This window comes from Mobula birostris, chromosome 21 (genome assembly GCF_030028105.1).
Source record: "Mobula birostris isolate sMobBir1 chromosome 21, sMobBir1.hap1, whole genome shotgun sequence".
NCBI lineage: Eukaryota > Metazoa > Chordata > Chondrichthyes > Myliobatiformes > Myliobatidae > Mobula > Mobula birostris.
The window spans coordinates 18,643,775-18,661,805 of NC_092390.1; the positions used below are offsets into that span (position 1 = coordinate 18,643,775).

The window sequence follows — 18,031 nt, forward strand, 5'->3', positions numbered from 1 at the left end:
GCGCGCGTGGTGGTGGTGGGGGGGGTGAGGAGACGCAACAGTGGAGGGGAGAACAGAACACGCACATCAAGGTGGAATGTGAAAAGGTCAGACCAAGGTAGAGAGGAGCAATGTAGAGGAACCAAGAAGTGCAGGGTTTTGGGAAGAAACTGGGAACAAGACAAAGATTACTTGTGATCTGAGTGCACATACCCTTTGCTCTAAATTACTCCTGTTTTGCATTTTGTTAGCTGTAGCAGAGATTTAAGTTCTGCACCCTAATTACTGTTTGCAGCCAGGAATGTCCTGTAAACACACAATACACTGCAGATGCTGGGGTCAAAGCAATACGCACAACACACTGGAGGAACTCAGCAGGTCGGGCAGCATCCACAGAGACGAACAATCAACGTTTCAGGCTGAAACCCTTCGTCAGGACTGAAGAGGGAGGGGGCAGAGGCCCTATAAAGAAGGCGGGGGGAGGGTGGGAAGGAGAAGGCTGGTAGGTGCCAGGTGAAAAACCAGTAAGGGGAAAGATCAAGGGATGGGGGAGGGGATAGGCAGGAATGGGGGGAAAAGCACAATGGGTAGTAGAAGGAGGTGGAACCATGAGGGAGGAGATAGGCAGCTGGGGGAGGGGCAGAGTGAAACTGGGATGGGGGTAGGGAGGGGGAGGGAATTACCGGAAGTTGGAGAATTCAATGTTCATACCAAGGGGCTGGAGACTACCCAGGTGGTATATGAGGTGTTGCTGCTCCAACCTGAGTTTGGCCTTATCATAGCAGTAGAGGAGGCCATGTATGGACATATCCGAATGGGAATGGGAAGCAGAGTTGAAGTGGGTGGCAACCGGGAGATCCTGTCTGTTGTGGCGGACAGAGCAGAGGTACTCAACGAAGCGGTCCCCCAATCTGCGTCAGGTTTCACTGATGTAGAGGAGGCCGCACCGGATGCAATAGATGACTCCAACAGACTCACAAGTGAAGTGTTGCCTCACCTGGAAGGACTGTTTGGGACCCTGAATAGTGGTTAGAAAGGTGGTGTAGGGACAGGTGTAGCACTGACGCTTACAGGGATAAGTGCCGGGTGGGAGATCTGTGCGGAGGGAAAGGTGTGCTTCGTGGTGGGGTCCTGTTGAAGGTGGCGGAAGTTGTGGAGGATAATGTGCTGGATTCAGAGGCTGGTGGGGTGGTAGGTGAGGACAAGGGGAACTCTGTCCCTGTTGTGGTGACGGGAGGATGGGGTGAGGTCTGAAGTGCGAGAAATGGAGGAGATGTGGGTGAGGACATCACTGATGACGGCAGAAGGGAAACCACGATCCTGGTGAATGTCCTGTACCCTGAGAATAATAACCGATGCGGCAGGAGAATGGCCCATCTGCCAGGACCAATGAGTCATCACCCAGCTGACTGATGTTGAACCTTTCCCAACCTTGCTGTACCAAGCTGCCCACCATCATCAAGTGTATGGGGTGGACTGGAGGCTTAATGTACACCATCAGCAGTCTGTGCACTCCCCTGCCTCCTTGTTTGCTGTAGATCACATGTCTGTACTGTATTCACGTGTAACTGTTGCCACTCCCCCAAATAGGGGATCATATGCCACAATATCTACAGCCCAGCTGATGAGACCATAAGACACAGATGGAGAATTACACTTTGGCCCATCAAGTCTACTCCTCCATTTCATCGTAGCTGATTTATCATTCCCATCAACCCCATTCTCCTATCCTCTGACACCCTATCAATCTCCACTTAAATATATTCAATAACCTGGCCTCCGTAACAGTTTATGGAAATTAATTCCACAGATTCACCACCCTCTTGCTGTGAAAATCAAACAAGAAAACCGGCGGATGCTGGAAATCCTAAGCAACACACAATGCTGGAGGTACTGAGCATCATGGGAAAGAGTAAACAGTCGGAGGCTCTTGTCCAGAAACGTCATCAGAACTAGAAAGGAAAAGGAGCAGTCAGTAAGAAGGTGGGTGGGGGTGGGGGGAGAAAGAGGAGGAAGTACAAGGTTGATAGGTGAAACTAGGGGTGGGGTGAAGTGAAGAGCTAGGGAAGTTGATTGGTGGAAGAGAAGAGAGTGGGAGCAGGGGAAATCTGATATGAAGGCCATGGAAGAAAGGGAAGGGACTGGAGCACCAGAGGGAGGTGATGGGCCGGTAAGGAGATGGGTGAGGGGGGAAAGCAGGAATGGGGAATGATGAAGGGGGGGGAATTACCAGAAGTTCAAGAAATTGTTGTTTGTGCGCAGGCAGAATACAAGTGACAGTAGAGGAGGCCATGGACTGAGCCAGTAGGCTGGTCCTGGACTTATTTCCTGGCATAATTTACATATTACTATTTACTATTTATGGTTTTATTACTATTAATTATTTATGGTGCAACTGTAACGAAAACCAATTTCCCCCGGGATCAATGAAGTATGACTATGACATAGGGGGAGGGAAAAAAGGGCATGATAGTGTGATCCTGTTGGAGATGGCAGAAATTATGGAGAATAATGTGCTGAATGCAGAAGCTAGTGGGATGGTGGACAAGGACAAGAGGAACCCTATCCCTGTCCCTGGTGTGGCAGTGGGAGAATGGCATGAGGGCCGATGTGCACAAAATGCAAGGGATGCGGGTGAGGGCAGTGTTGGTGCTGGATGACGGGAAGCCTCTTTCTTTGAAAAAGGAGGACTTCTCAGTTGTTCTGGAATTAAAAGCCTCATCCTGAGGGTAGATATGGCGGAGATGGAGGAACTGAGAGATGGAGCAAAGGCAGTGGATAGCCTCTGTCTGGGTAGCGTTCAACCTAATGGCATGAACATCAATTTCTCAAACTTCTAGTAATTTCCCCTCCCCTTTCACCATTCCTGTTTCCCCTCTCACCTTATCTCCTTACCTGCCCATCACCTCCCCCTTCCTTCCATGGTCTTCTGTCCTCTCGTACCAGATTCCCCCTTCATCTCTTTCACCAATCAACTTCCCACCCCTTCACTTCACCACCACCTCCCAGTTTCACCTACCATTTTATACTTCTTCCCCTCCCCCCACTTTCTTACTCTGATTTCTCTTCCTTTCCAGTCCTGATAAAGTGTCTCAGCCCGAAATGTTGACTGTTTACTCTTTTCCATAGATGCTGCCTGGCCTGCGAATTCCTCCAGCATTTTGTGTATATTACAGAAAATAATCTTTCTGCTAAAGGGACGTCCTGTGGTTGTGTCCACTGGTCCCAGACTCTCGCACAATTGGAAATATCCTTTCTACATCCATATTATCTCGGCCTTCCAATATTCGATCGGTTTTTATAAGATCCCCCATCCCATTCTTCTAAACCTCAGTGAGTACAGGCCCACAGCCAGCATATGACCCTCATACATTATCCTTTCCCAGATAAAGGGCCCAAAACTGCTCACAGTACTCTAAATGTGGTTTCGCCTATGCCTTATAAAACCTCAGCATTACATTCTTGTTTTAGTCCTCGAAATGAGTGCTACTATTGCCTTTACCTTCACCCCCAAATCAACCTGCAAGTTAACCTTTGAAGAATCTGGCCCGAGGACTGCCAAGTCCCTGTGCACCTCCAATTTCAGAATTTGCTTTCTGTTTAGAAATAGTCTACACCTTTACTCCTTTTACCAAAGTTCATGACCATGCTACCCTAACCTGTATTCCATGAGCAAGTTCAGTACAGACTGGGGACAAGGGTTTGCTGTGGCAAGTCAACAGTCATACAAAAGTACAGCACAGAAATAGGCCCTTTGGCCAAGCCATTTGAACTACTTACTCCCATCAACCTGCACCAGAATCATAGCCCTCCATACATCAATGTACCTATCCAAACTTCTCTTAAATGTTGAAATTGAGCTTGCATGCATCACTTACACTAACAGCTCGTTACACATTCTTACAACCCTCTGGATGAAGAAGTTTCCTGTCATGTTCCCCTTAAGCTTTTCACCCTTAACTCATAACATCTAGTTATAGTCCCACTGGAAAAAGCCTGCTTGCATTTACCCTCTCTATACCCCTCATAATTTTGCATACCTCTTATCAAATCTCCTCTCAATCTTCTACATTCCAAGGAACAAAGTCCTAACCTATTCAATCTTATAACTCAGGTCCTCCAATCCCAGCATCCTCCTTGTAAATTTTCCCCAGACTTCTCAACCTTATTTACATCTTTCCTGTAGATAGGTGACCAAAACAATACACACTACTCCAAATTAGGCCTCAGCAATGTCTTATACAACTTCAACATAATGTCCTATCTCCTGTACTCAGTACTTTGATTTATGAAGGCCAATGTGCCAAAAGCTTTTTTATGACCCTATCTATGTGATACCACTTTCAATGAATTATGAACCTGTATTCCCAAATCCCTTTGTTCTGCAACATCATTCAATGTCCTACTGTTCACTGTGTAAGACCTACCTTAGTTGGTCCTACCAAAGTTGTAACACCTTGCATTTGACTGCATTAAATTCCATCTGCCATTCAGTCCCTTTTCCAGCTGGTCAAGATCCCACTGCAAGCTCTCAGCGTCTTCCCCTCTGTCCACTACATCCCCAATAATAGTTGCATCTGCAGATTTGCTGATCCAGTTAACCACATCCAGGTCACTGATATAGATGACAAACAACAATGGACCCAGCACCAATCCCCGCAGCACTTCACTAGTCACAGGCCTTCACAGAGGCAACCATCAACTACCACTCTGACTTCTCCCATCAGCCAGTTCTCCCTTCTAATCCAATTTGCTACCTCAGCTTGAATGCCGAGCAACTGAAACTTCTTGACCAACCTCCCATGTGGGACTGTCAGATCCCTGGCTAAAGTCAGTGTAGACAACATCTGTTGCCTTGCCTTCATCAACTTTCCTGGTAACTTCCTCGAAAAATTATAAGATTGGTTAGACATAACCTACCGCGCACAAAGCCATGCTGATCATCCCTAATCAGTCCATCTATCCAAATACTCATATATCCAATCCCTTAGAATACCTTACAAAAACCTTCTCACCACTGATACCTGGTTCACTGGCCTATAATTTCCTGGTTTATTTTTAAAGCCTTTCTTAAACAGCTGAACAACATTAACTATCCTCCAGCACCTCACCTGCCACTAAGGATGACTTAAATATCTCTGCCCCTGCAATTTCTGCATTTGCTTCCCACAGGGTCTGAGGAAACATCTTGTTAGGCCCTTGTGATTTATCCACCCTACTTTGCCTCACTCCTGTAGACTGTGTCCATCTCCCGAGTAAATACTGATACAAAAAAAAAACATAAGATTTCCCCATCTCTTTTGGCTCCACGTATGTACTAGCACTCAGATCTTCCAGATGACCAATTTTGTCCCTTGCAATCTTTTTGCTCTTAACATATCTGTAGAATCCCTTAGGAGTTTCCTTCACCTGGCTGCTCGGGCAACCTCATGCCTTCTCTTAGCCCTCCTGATTCCACTTTCAAGTGTTCTCTTGCACTTCTTATACACCATAAGCACATTTGCTCCTACCTGCTAAAAACATTTTTTCCCTTAACCAGGGCCACAAAATCTCTCAAAAACCAAGGTTCCCTAAACCTGTTATCTTTACCTTTTATCCTGATAGGCCTATACAAGCTTTATACTCTCAAAATTTTCCTTTTGAACACCTCCCACTCACCAAGTACATCTTTGCCAGAAAATAGTTCACACCTGCCATATCTTTTCTGATACCAAAAAAATTGGCCTTTCTCCCATTTAGAATCTCAACCCAGGGCAAGACATACCCTTTTCCATAATTACCTTTACTAATGGCATTATGGTCACTGGATGCAAAGTGCTCCCCTACACTATCACTTGCCCCGTCTTATTCTTGCTTTGTTCCCAGTGTGGCGGAACAAAGTAAGACGCCCAGATTTCTGATGAAGTGACATACTCACCAAGACGTGGGCAGCTCGGAAGAGGTAACTGAAAGGGTAGTACAACAGGTTGATGAACGAGGCTGCGTAGAGATCTGCATAGCGCATGACCTGACTGGCAAAGAGCGTCTGCCGGGAGCCGCTGCGGAACAGGCTCCCCATCATCCCGTAACACATGTCCATGTCATGAGTGACTTTCTGCACGGAGGCAGAGAGGAGGAGTGAGAATCCATTCAAGAACGATGATTTAAAATTACCCCATCTTTTCTGCAATTCCACACTTAGAAGTTCCAGCAGTCATCAGACCAGAAGAAACTGGTGTTCAATTTAAGTAATGGCAAGTCTCAGGCACTCGGGATGAGAAGTGGGTGGTGGGTGGGCGGGCACTGTGACCGCTATAGAGTAACCTGAATACAAGAGACACTCATTACATGTCGGGAGAGCAAGACAAGGGCTATGCAACTCTGATTGTAGACATGAGTTCTAGTGAGGGGACTGGCTGGAAAGAAAAATAGATAGGACCAGTGAGACAGGGATCAATGGCCAAGCACTGGCCAGTAGTGTCAGTCACTCCCTTAATATCCTGGCAGAAGGTAATTATAATTTTTGGGGATTGAGGTCTCAACCCTGGGAGAATGGAGCCCTCATCTCACCTTGATGCGTCTCTGAATGGCGCTGATGTCAGGCCGCTCATTGCTGCTGCTGTCCAGGTGTCTGTGGGGGAAGAACACCAATGAAAACTGTCAGGAACACTAACATTAACACTGGGAAATGCATCAGCACAAACGGGTATGAGTGTAGAAGATTTATTGGGTTTCCACCAACAAACTGAGGTCAATTACCCACTGACTGAGTGGTTTAGCCCCTCAGTGTCACTTGAGTTGTTTTTTTTTTAAAGAAGTTTATTCAGCTTTCAGTAATCCTGGGTAACTCGTTCTTAAGATGACTGTTTCCATACTCACTTGTAGAGCTCTGCCAGAAACACGTCCAGACTCTGTAGCTCCTCAAATAGGCCTGGAAAATAAAGGCAAGTCAGCGCTGGTTCACAGGAACAGACAGCAGAAGGAGCAGAGGACAGGCATCAGCCAACAGTGGGAATCAGTGATTCACAGCACAAAAGGCAGCCAGCCCACCCTGTCCACAGATACAGCAGAGGTTAGTCTGCTTCCTCACCGGTGGCCATGCCCCTAATTACCGATCTCTGCAAGAGAACAGGGCTTTCTGCTCAACCAGATCAGAACACTTATTTCACCATCCTCAGTTACACATTCCTCAGCCGCACTGGCCAAGTCTGCCTTTCCTCATAACCAGACTTTTATACTGTCCCAGCACCACCTTCCAGTCCTACATTCATAACTTCAAAGCAAGCATTCCACTGGCTTCACCCCTTTTAGGAATCTGCTCAGCCTCCATTCCTTGCTCATCTCCGTATCCATCCACCTGATTACAATCCAGTCCAAGCCATTTGTAATTTGTGTCAAATGTAAGGAAATCAGTCCTGACAAACTCAGTAAGCACATTACTTCCCCCAAGGAACCCAACATAACACATGGTGCCATGGTAACTCAGTACACACCCATCACCTCCCTGTCACTAACAATTCCATCAACATCCCCTCAGCATTCTCCCGAGCCATTTTCTAATCCAAAGTGCCACTTTCTCCTGGATTTCCTGGGCTCATCCTCCCCACATCAGTCTGACAGGCAGGACCCTCTCGAGGGGCAGAATATGGATAGCTGAAGCAGAGCTGCCGCGGATTGCCAGTCCAGTTATTAGGAAAGTGGTAGGTGGACAGCCAGAAGCCATGTGCAGGTGCTGTGGTCTTACTGCTCTTGTCTGTCCAGACGTGCAGCTCCTGTGCCAGTTCAGGGATGACCAGGAACGTTCTCCAGCCCTGCCGTTTCTTTGATTTCAGGATGTCACCAAAGATGTGATCGCCAATGTACAGAATGTCTTTGCCTTTTGCTCCCAGCAGGTCCCCCATTATATCCGAAGAACCTGGAAAACACCCCCCACGCACACACACAATCAGGATCATGTAACCTTTTTCCTTTCACCTTAGAGTTGGTTGTAGAATTACTGGATTCAGCAAACCATAATGTCATCAGGTGAAGGCCAACCCAAAAACATCACCTGCCCATCTCCCTCTGTGATGCTACCTGATCTGCTGGGTGCCTCCAGCAGCTTTGGGTTTTGCTCTGAAGAGGGGCGGCAGGGGCACTCAGCCCTCCAAGTGAGCCCAGAGCCAGTGACCTACGCCCACCACAGGCAGCCTCAGCCCTCCCCTGTGCAAACCCAATTTTCTACCCCCACCGCCTGCCCACAATCAAAACCCACTCACCCCCAGGGAAGGAAGTAGAACTGGTTTATACCGGCAGCTCCCAATATTACCTTGCATATAATGTCACTGTAATAGACAGCAGGGTCAGAGAGGCAGCCTGCTGGACACTCACCTCCTGAGTACACAACACCGTGCTGCAGAGGTCCCGTATGTGTCCCGATCTTCAAGTGGCCAGTTGTCTACATGGGAACAAGTGAAACGAAGACTTTCAATTAATGGATGCTTCTTCCCCCACACCATGTATTCCTCAACCTCCGGGTTCAAGATGCATCCATGCACACTGATTGTGTCCTCAGCCTCAGGACAGGCTGGCACATCCCAGAGCAAGGACCTCACTGCTCTCAGTTACATCTTTCCCGAGAGATCAGGGCCATCTCAAACCAAATGCAGCAGCACTGATATAACGGGTTTCTAGGGAACGAGGACCATCACGCCGAAGCCTACGGCTGATGACACCCACAGTGAGAAGGGGAACAACATGCAGGAGTCCCAGACTCACCAGTGCTTTGGGTAGGCACACATTAGGTGTTATAGGGAGGAGGAGGGGTGGTGAATAATGAACAGAAGGGGCTCCAGGAACAGCACTGCCAGGTGCCAGGATGTTGGGAAAGCTCTTAGAGGTAGGAAGGCAACACGAGTTTGGGGAATAACTGTCAGGCTTCAGCAGCTGATATGATAGCCACAGAAAATTACAGCACAGAAACACACGCTTGGTTCGGCACAGACAATATGAGCCATCTCAATGGTTCCATTTACTATCAGAAAATGTATACAAACTTAAATTCTTACTCTCCACAAAACAGAAGAAAACCTCAAACAATGAATGATAGGAAAATGTTTGAACCCCGAAGAACCCCTCCCCCTCCCACACACAAACAGCAAAGCATCAACCCTCTCCCTCTTATTCCAATAGAAAGCATCAGCCATCACCCTGCCCCCAACAACCCAGCATGCAAGAAAAAGCAAAGTCCCAAAGGGACCATGATCAAAAACTATAGTCCACAACTCAGCACTTTGACATGACACATTCTCATTCATTCATTCATTCACATTATCTCTCTCTCTCTCTCTCTCTCTCTCTCTCTCACTCTCTCTCTCACCCATATGAGGGAGAGAGAGCTATCACTCCTTCCACAGTGATAGCCGAGACCAACAACTCGCTTTTTTATGTTTCATTCTGTAGCATCGCTTTTATTTTGAATTCCCCCGACTGAAGAATTAGCAGCAAACTCCTCCTCCCTCCCCTCCAGAGACAGAGGGAGAGAGAAAGCGATCACTCAAGTCCAGCGGCCTCAGACAGCTGCACCCGCTGTCATGATGTTCCGATCTCCTGTGATGCTTCAGTTGGCAGCACCAGTGAGAAATCAGGGCCCGAAGGTGCACATCTGCCAATCCCCTCCAGGAGATATCAGACACACTTGGCCACTCGGTGAGCTCCTAGAGCAGGAATCCACCGCCGTGAAGAACCGCAATTTGAGTGCAGCTGTAGATCATGGACTCTGACAGAACTCCATTTAAACTGCCTGGTCCCATTGACCTGCACTAGGACCATAGTCCTCCATACCCCTCCCATCCACATACCTATCCAAACTTTGCTTCAACATTAAAGTCAAAATCGCACCCACCACTTGCGCTGGCAGCTCCTTCTACTCTCACCTCATCTGAGTGAAGACATTTCCCCTCATGTTCCTCTTAAACATTTCACCTTCCACCCTTAACCCATGACCTCTAGTCTCACCCAACCTCAGTGGAAAAAGCCTGCTTGCATTTACCCTATCTACACCCCTCATAATTTTGTACAACTCTATCAAATCTCTCAATCTACGTTCTAAAGAATACTGTCCTAACCTAATCAATCTTTCCTCAACTCAGTCCTCCAGTCCCAGCAACATCCTTCTCTGTATGCTTTCAATCTTTTTTGCTTCTTTCCTGTAGGTAGGTGACCAAGACTGCATATAACACTCCAAATGATACCTCACCAACGTTTCATACAACTTCAACATAACATCCCAACTATTGTACTCAATATTTTAATCTATGAAGGCCAATATGCCAAAGGCTTAATTTATGACCCCATCTACTTGTGACTCTCAATGAATTATAGGACTGAATTCCCAGATCCTTCTGTTCTACTGCACTCCTCAATGCCCTACCGTTCACTGCATAAGACCTACTGTGTTTGGTCCTCCCAAAGTGCAACACCTCATACTTGTCTGCATTAAATGCTATTGTTCAGCCCATTTTTCTATCTGGTCCAGATCCTGCTGCAAGTTTTGATAGTCTTCCTCGCTGACCAATACATCCCCACTCTTGGTGCCATCCACAAATTTACTGATCCAGTTAACCACATTATCATCTAGATCATTGATACAGATGACAAATAACAACGGACCCAGCACCAATCCCTGCAGCTCTCTACTAGAGAGGCAACCATCTACAACCACTCTCTGGATCAGACATTGGCTTTGTGGAAGAAATCAATTTACCACCTCGTCTTGAATGTCCCACGCAGGACCTTGACCAATGCTAATGACTAATGGCCTTGCTAAATCCATGCCTTTATCCACTTTCCTGGTATCTTCCTGTAATCTGTATAGAGTCCATGACCTCGTTGCTGCTTTGCCTTACTTCCATAGACTGTCTGTCACCTGAGTAAATATAGATGCCAAAAATTCATTTAAGATATTCCCCCATCTCTTTTCGCTCCACGCATAGATTACCACTCTGGTCTTCCCGAGGACCAGTTTTGTCCCTTGCAACCCTTTTGCTCTTAACATATATGTAGAAGCCTCTGTGTTGACTCACCTCTGCTGGAGCAACCTCATGCCTTCCCGATTTCTTAAGTGTTCTCTTGCATTTTTTATACTCAAGTACCTCATTTGTCCCTACCTGCCTATACCTGCTAAAAACCTTCTCTTTTTCTTAACCAAGGCCTCAATATCTCTCGAAAACCAAGGTTCCCTGAACCCTGTTATCCTTGCCTTTTATTCTGACTGGCACATACAAGCTTTGTACTCAAAAAATTCACTTTTGAAGGCCTCCACCTGACCAAGAACACTTCGTCAGTAAACAGCCTGTATTGCCAGATCCTTTTGGATACCACCAAAAATTGACCTTTCTCCAGTTTAGAATCTCAACCCAAGGACCAGACCTATCTTTTTTCCATGATTACCTGGAAACTAATGGCATTATGACCACTAGATGCAATACCTCCTACACAAACTTCTGTCCTATTTCATTCCCTTATAGAAGATCAAGCATTGTACACTCTCTCATTGGGACTTCTATGTATTGATACAAGAAACTTTCCTGAACACATTTGACAAACTCTATACCATCTAGTCCTTTTACTATTTGGAAGTCTCAGTCAATACATGGAAAGTTAAAATCACCTACTATCACAATCTTATGTTACTCACAATAGTATGCAATCTCTCTACAAATTTGTTCCTCTAAATGTCAAGGTCTTGGATAGGATGCAGAGGAGATTACAGGTAGAACAATGTCAACCTCTGGCCTCTCCAAACACAGTCTGCCGCAGCAAGCACTGAATGGGAGATGATAGGACCCCCAAAGTGAATGCACAGCCTTTGTAGGATACACAATAAATCTGTGACACAATTACACAAAATCAGACAATGGAACTGTGTCCCCCACCCGCATCTAGCATTTGCCACCCTCTGTCTGTAGAGACGTTATTGACCTGCTTGTTGAGCTTTGCACAGGCCCGCTCCCACCCGGTTCACAGAGAACGGACACCTCAGGCTCTGCCAATAATCCCACATCCCATCAAGTCGAAGGCTAGACTGAAGAAAACAAAGTCTTTAAGATTTCTTTTAGCACTGCATAATATTATGTCAAGTTGCAGTATTTTGATTATAGCCAGATGTGGCAGTAATAATTCAAGTTTTTGGATCATTGGGACCTCTTTTGGCGCAGGCGTGACCTGTACAAAAAGGACGGGTTGCACTTGAATCCTAGGGGGACCAATATCCTGGCAGGGAGATTAGCGGGGGCTACTGAGGTGACTTTAAACTAGAATGGTTGGGGGGTGGGAATCAAATTAAAGAGGCTAGGCGTGAGGAGGTTAGTTCACTACAGGGGGATGGGAACCAGTGCAGAGAGGCAGAGGGGTGTAAAGTGAGGGTAGAAATAAAAAGTACTATGGAGAAAAGTAAAAGTGGCAGGCCGACAAATCCAGGGCAAGCATTAAAAAGGGCCACTTTTCAGCATAATTGTATAAGGGCTAAGAGAGTTGTAAAAGAACGCCTGAAGGCTTTGTGTGTCAATGCAAGGAGCATTCGTAATAAGGTGGATGAATTGAAAGTGCAGATTGTTATTAATGATTATGATATAGTTGGGATCACAGAGACATTGCTCCAGGGTGACCAGGGATGGGAGCTCAACATTCAGGGATATTCAATATTCAGGAGGGATAGACATGAAGGAAGGGGAGGTGGGGTGGCGTTGCTGGTTAAAGAAGAGATTAACGCAATAGAAAGGAAGGACATAAGCCGGGAAGATGTGGAATCGATATGGGTAGAGCTGCGTAACACTAAGGGGCAGAAGACGCTGGTGGGAGTTGTGTAACAGTAGTAGTGAGGTTGGAGATGGTATTAAACAGGAAATTAGAAATGTGTGCAATAAAGGAACAGCAGTTATAATGGGTGACTTCAATCTACATGTAGATTGGGTGAACCAAATTGGTAAAGGTGCTGAGGAAGTGGATTTCTTGGAATGTATGCGGGATGGTTTTTTGAACCAACATGTCGAGGAACCAACTAGAGAGCAGGCTATTCTGGACTGGGTTTTGAGCAATGAGGAAGGATTAATTTGCAATCTTGTCGTGAGAGGCCCCTTGGGTAAGAGTGACCATAATATGGTGGAATTCTTCATTAAGATGGAGAGTGACATAGTTAATTCAGAAACAAAGGTTCTGAACTTAAAGAGGGGTAACTTTGAAGGTATGAGACGTGAATTAGCTAAGATAGACTGGCAAATGACACTTAAAGGATTGATGGTGGATATGCAATGGCAAGCATTTAAAGGTTGCATGGATGAACTACAACAATTGTTCATCCCAGTTTGGCAAAAGAATAAATCAAGGAAGGTAGTGCACCCGTGGCTGACAACAGAAATTAGGGATAGTATCAATTCCAAAGAAGAAGCATACAAATTAGCCAGAGAAAGTGGCTCACCTGAGGACTGGGAGAAATTCAGAGTTCAGCAGAGGAGGACAAAGGGCTTAATTAGGAAGGGGAAAAAAGATTATGAGAGAAAACTGGCATGAAACATAAAAACGGACTGTAAAAGCTTTTATAGATATGTAAAAAGGAAAAGACTGGTAAAGACAAATGTAGGTCCCCTGCAGACAGAAACAGGTGAATTGATTATGGGGAGCAAGGACATGGCAGACCAATTGAATAATTACTTTGGTTCTGTCTTCACTAAGGAGGACATAAATAATCTTCCAGAAATAGTAGGGGACAGAGGGTCCAGTGAGATGGAGGAACTGAGCGAAATACATGTTAGTAGGGAAGTGGTGTTAGGTAAATTGAAGGGATTGAAGGCAGATAAATCCCCAGGGCCAGATGGTCTGCATCCCAGGGTGCTTAAGGAAGTAGCCCAAGAAATAGTGGATGCATTAGTGATAATTTTTCAAAACTCGTTAGATTCTGGACTAGTTCCTGAGGATTGGAGGGTGGCTAATGTAACTCCACTTTTTAAAAAAGGAGGGAGAGAGAAACCGGGGAATTATAGACCGGTTAGCCTAACGTCGGTGGTGGGGAAACTGCTGGAGTCAGTTATCAAGGATGTGATAACAGCACATTTGGAAAGCGGTGAAATGATCGGACAAAGTCAGCATGGATTTGTGAAAGGAAAATCATGTCTGACGAATCTCATAGAATTTTTTGAGGATGTAACTAGTAGAGTGGATAGGGGAGAACCAGTGGATGTGGTATATTTGGATTTTCAGAAGGCTTTTGACAAGGTCCCACACAGGAGATTAGTGTGCAAACTTAAAGCACACGGTATTGGGGGTATGGTATTAGTGTGGGTGGAGAGTTGGTTAGCAGACAGGAAGCAAAGAGTGGGAATAAACGGGACCTTTTCAGAATGGCAGGCGGTGACTAGTGGGGTACCGCAAGGCTCAGTGCTGGGACCCCAGTTGTTTACAATATATATTAATGACTTGGATGAGGGAATTAAATGCAGCATCTCCAAGTTTGCGGATGACACGAAGCTGGGTGGCAGTGTTAGCTGTGAGGAGGATGCTAAGAGGATGCAGGGTGACTTGGATAGGTTGGGTGAGTGGGCAAATTCATGGCAGATGCAATTTAATGTGGATAAATGTGAAGTTATCCACTTTGGTGGCAAAAATAGGAAAACAGATTATTATCTGAATGGTGGCCGATTAGGAAAAGGGGAGGTGCAACGAGACCTGGGTGTCATTATACATCAGTCATTGAAAGTGGGCATGCAGGTACAGCAGGCGGTGAAAAAGGCGAATGGTATGCTGGCATTTATAGCGAGAGGATTCGAGTACAGGAGCAGGGAGGTACTACTGCAGTTGTACAAGGCCTTGGTGAGACCACACCTGGAGTATTGTGTGCAGTTTTGGTCCCCTAATCTGAGGCAAGACATCCTTGCCAGTAGAGGGAGTACAAAGAAGGTTCACCAGATTGATTCCTGGGATGGCAGGACTTTCATATGAAGAAAGACTGGATGAACTGGGCTTGTACTCGTTGGAATTTAGAAGATTGAGGGGGGATCTGATTGAAACGTAAGATCCTAAAGGGATTGGACAGGCTAGATGCAGGAAGATTGTTCCCGATGTTGGGGAAGTCCAGAACAAGGGGTCACAGTTTGAGGATAGAGGGGAAGCCTTTTAGGACCGAGATTAGGAAAAACTTCTTCACACAGAGAGTGGTGAATCTGTGGAATTCTCCGCCACAGGAAACAGTTGAGGCCAGTTCATTGGCTATATTTAAGAGGGAGTTAGATATGGCCCTTGTGGCTACGGGGGTCAGGGGGTATGGAGGGAAGGCTGGGGCGGGGTTCTGAGTTGGATGATCAGCCATGATCATAATAAATGGCGGTGCAGGCTCGAAGGGCCGAATGGCCTACTCCTGCACCTATTTTCTATGTGTCTATGTTTCTATAAACCTCTTTTGCCTGCATTAATTCTGGTTGCATCTCCCAAAGGTATAGCCAGTAGTTTTTTGAAAAAGATTCTAAAAGCAATCATGATCAGACACCAATTATCTACATACATCAACACATCACGATCATCAGCATTTGGAATTAAAACTGTACATCTGTTTTATACCCTTTGGGCACCCTCTCACACTTTAATCCAGTGTTGTACATCTTTATTAACATAAATGTTATCTGATTTAGACAGTGGGAGCTCCCATATGATGACCAGATAGTCTGCTGAGATAAGTCAGTGTGCACAGCGAATGTAGATGAGCGGGGGCAGTGGTATACAGGACCAATCACACCTATCCAACAGCAGGGTTTCATCCAAAATTGATTGAACAATTTCAATATCTCTCCAAGGAGTCTCCTGGCCCTGGACTGCTATATCCTTGTGACTACAGATTTTGCTTGTTCCTTCCCTCATCAATCTCCCAGCCAGAGTAAGGAGCTGAGGTTTAATCTCAAACCTTGTCCACTTGACGCAGAACCGTTCCCTCGCTGAAAAATAGCGGCTTCCGAGCATCCACCACGACCAGATCGAAGTATGACTGCCAAGGTCGGTGAGGGGTTCCAGGCTGCAATGAAACGAACTGTTACAAACCTGACCATTGGGGCATGTATTTTGTCCTCAGTCACAACAATCAGGCTTACACTTGCTAGAAACACCTTGAAATACTAATGTTTATCTCCCCCATGGAGTAAACTGACCTGTATTTATTCTAACATAGTATCAAATAATAGAAGGTCATTAGAGATCATTACAAACGGTTCCAGGAATGAGAGATGATAGCTCCAGGGTCAGATAAGAGGCTCGAACATTTTGTTTTGGAGACGTGGATGTACCTTACTCTATTCGCAGGCAAGACCCTGAACTGTGGGTTTCTGCTGCTTTACTTCTCTATCTCACCCCACTCTGACCTCCTAGGGTATCCTACTGCATGGAAACAGGCTCTTTGGCGCAACTCATCCACAACAACCAAGATGCCCTATTCAGGCTGGTCCTGTTTGGCAGCAATTGGCCCACATACCTCTAAACCTTTCCTATCCATGTACCTCTCCGAGTGTCTTTTAGAAGTTGCAACCATACCTATCTGAACCACATCATCTGGCAGTCCATTCCATACACTGCCACCCTCAGTCCAAAGAAAATGTTACCCTCAGGTTCCTACTAAATCTAACCCCTCTCATCTTAAACTTGTGCCCTCTAGTTCTTGATTTCCCAACTCTGGAAATAGACTGCATGCATTCACAATATCAATGTCCCTCAGGATTTTTATACATCTCTACAAGGTAATTTCTCAGTCTCCCACACAAACAACAACTGCTACAGCCACAGCGCGAGGTTGAGGAACAATCCCCATTCTCTCGTCCGGGCATGCTGCAGTCTCCAGGCCACACCATCATGTTCTCTAACTGCAGGAAACTCCCTCATCCCGACAGCATCAACCTGCAACATTGGCTGAAGTCCTTGTGCCATCATTAGTTCAGCCTGACTACCAACCACATGCCCCTGGCCCAGCCGGCGGCATCTCACAGTCCTGCCGAAAGATACACATCACGCACACAATAAAAATGTGCTTTTAACTGCTATATCAACACATCTGGTCTCACCCTATCAGAAGATATTCCCCATGTTCTATCCATTCCCCCAACCGACTTCTTGCCCATTTCAAACCTGAAATGTTAGCTTGGGTTTTCTCTCCACACATGCTGAGTGTTTCCAGCAGTATCTAACCCAGTGATCTGCACACATGGAGAGCAGGAGCAGGCTGCCCTCTCCAGTTGTACAAATACACACAAACTCCACCCCCTCTCACCTTGTCCCTCCGTCAGTAAACAGTCCTTTCTTCTCACCCCTCCCACCTCATCCATCTGTCAGTAACCAGTGCCGTACCCTCCCACCTTTTCCATCCATCAGTAGCCAGTCCTTTGCCCTCTCACCTTGTCCATCCATCAGTAAGCAGTCCATGTCCTCAGCCCTCCCCTACCACCTTGTCCATCCGTCATTAGCCAGTCCTGTGCCCTCACCCCTACCCTCTTACCTTGTCCATCCATCATTAACTAGTCCTGTGCGCTCCCATCTTGTTCATTTGTCAGTGACCAGTCCTGTGCCCTCCCACCTTGCCCATCTGTCAGTAACCAGACCTACCCCCTCATCTCTCCCCTCCCAGTGCCACTTCAATCCCAGACACTTCACTTACCATGGGGCCATGGCCAAAGTCAAACATGTAGGTCATAATTTTCTGTAAAATAAGAAATCCATTAGTGCAACGACCAGTAACGAGATTCAGTGTAAGTGACCCACAAGGAACACAGGCCAAGGTTTTGAAACCGACTGACAGGGAAGCAGACAGATACACTCTCACCATGTCAGGATGTCTCCCCAACCCTTTCCCCACAACCCCCGCCCACACCAGTAGACTCATCCTCACATTGGTGTACTGGTAGTCGCTGTTGGTGACCAGGAAAACTTTGCCAACTTCATTCATCCGACTGAGCAGTAATGGCAGTTTGGGCTGAAACACAAGCAAGGTTCAAGTTCTGACAGGCACCACACACCAACTGCAGTCCACTCTCCCACCCCATCCCAGACCCCACACTTGTCCCGTCCC

At 46.3% G+C, this 18,031-nt stretch overlaps 1 protein-coding gene across 4 annotated transcripts in view; it reads right to left on the minus strand.

The window, feature by feature from the left end:
* The window catches only part of nt5c2a (5'-nucleotidase, cytosolic IIa), a 67,818-nt gene that overhangs the window by 2,087 nt on the left and 47,700 nt on the right, over positions 1-18,031 (minus strand). For 3 of the 4 annotated variants that reach the window (XM_072239082.1, XM_072239081.1, XM_072239083.1), the window contains 8 exons: positions 17,852-17,935; positions 17,621-17,662; positions 15,887-15,994; positions 8,329-8,395; positions 7,703-7,873; positions 6,838-6,889; positions 6,529-6,589; positions 5,897-6,073 (listed from right to left, as the gene is read on the minus strand). In XM_072239082.1, the coding sequence (XP_072095183.1) occupies positions 5,897-6,073; positions 6,529-6,589; positions 6,838-6,889; positions 7,703-7,873; positions 8,329-8,395; positions 15,887-15,994; positions 17,621-17,662; positions 17,852-17,935 (762 nt within the window). The remainder of the gene's footprint in view (positions 1-5,896; positions 6,074-6,528; positions 6,590-6,837; positions 6,890-7,702; positions 7,874-8,328; positions 8,396-15,886; positions 15,995-17,620; positions 17,663-17,851; positions 17,936-18,031) is intronic. The other variant, XM_072239084.1, reaches the window with a different exon arrangement.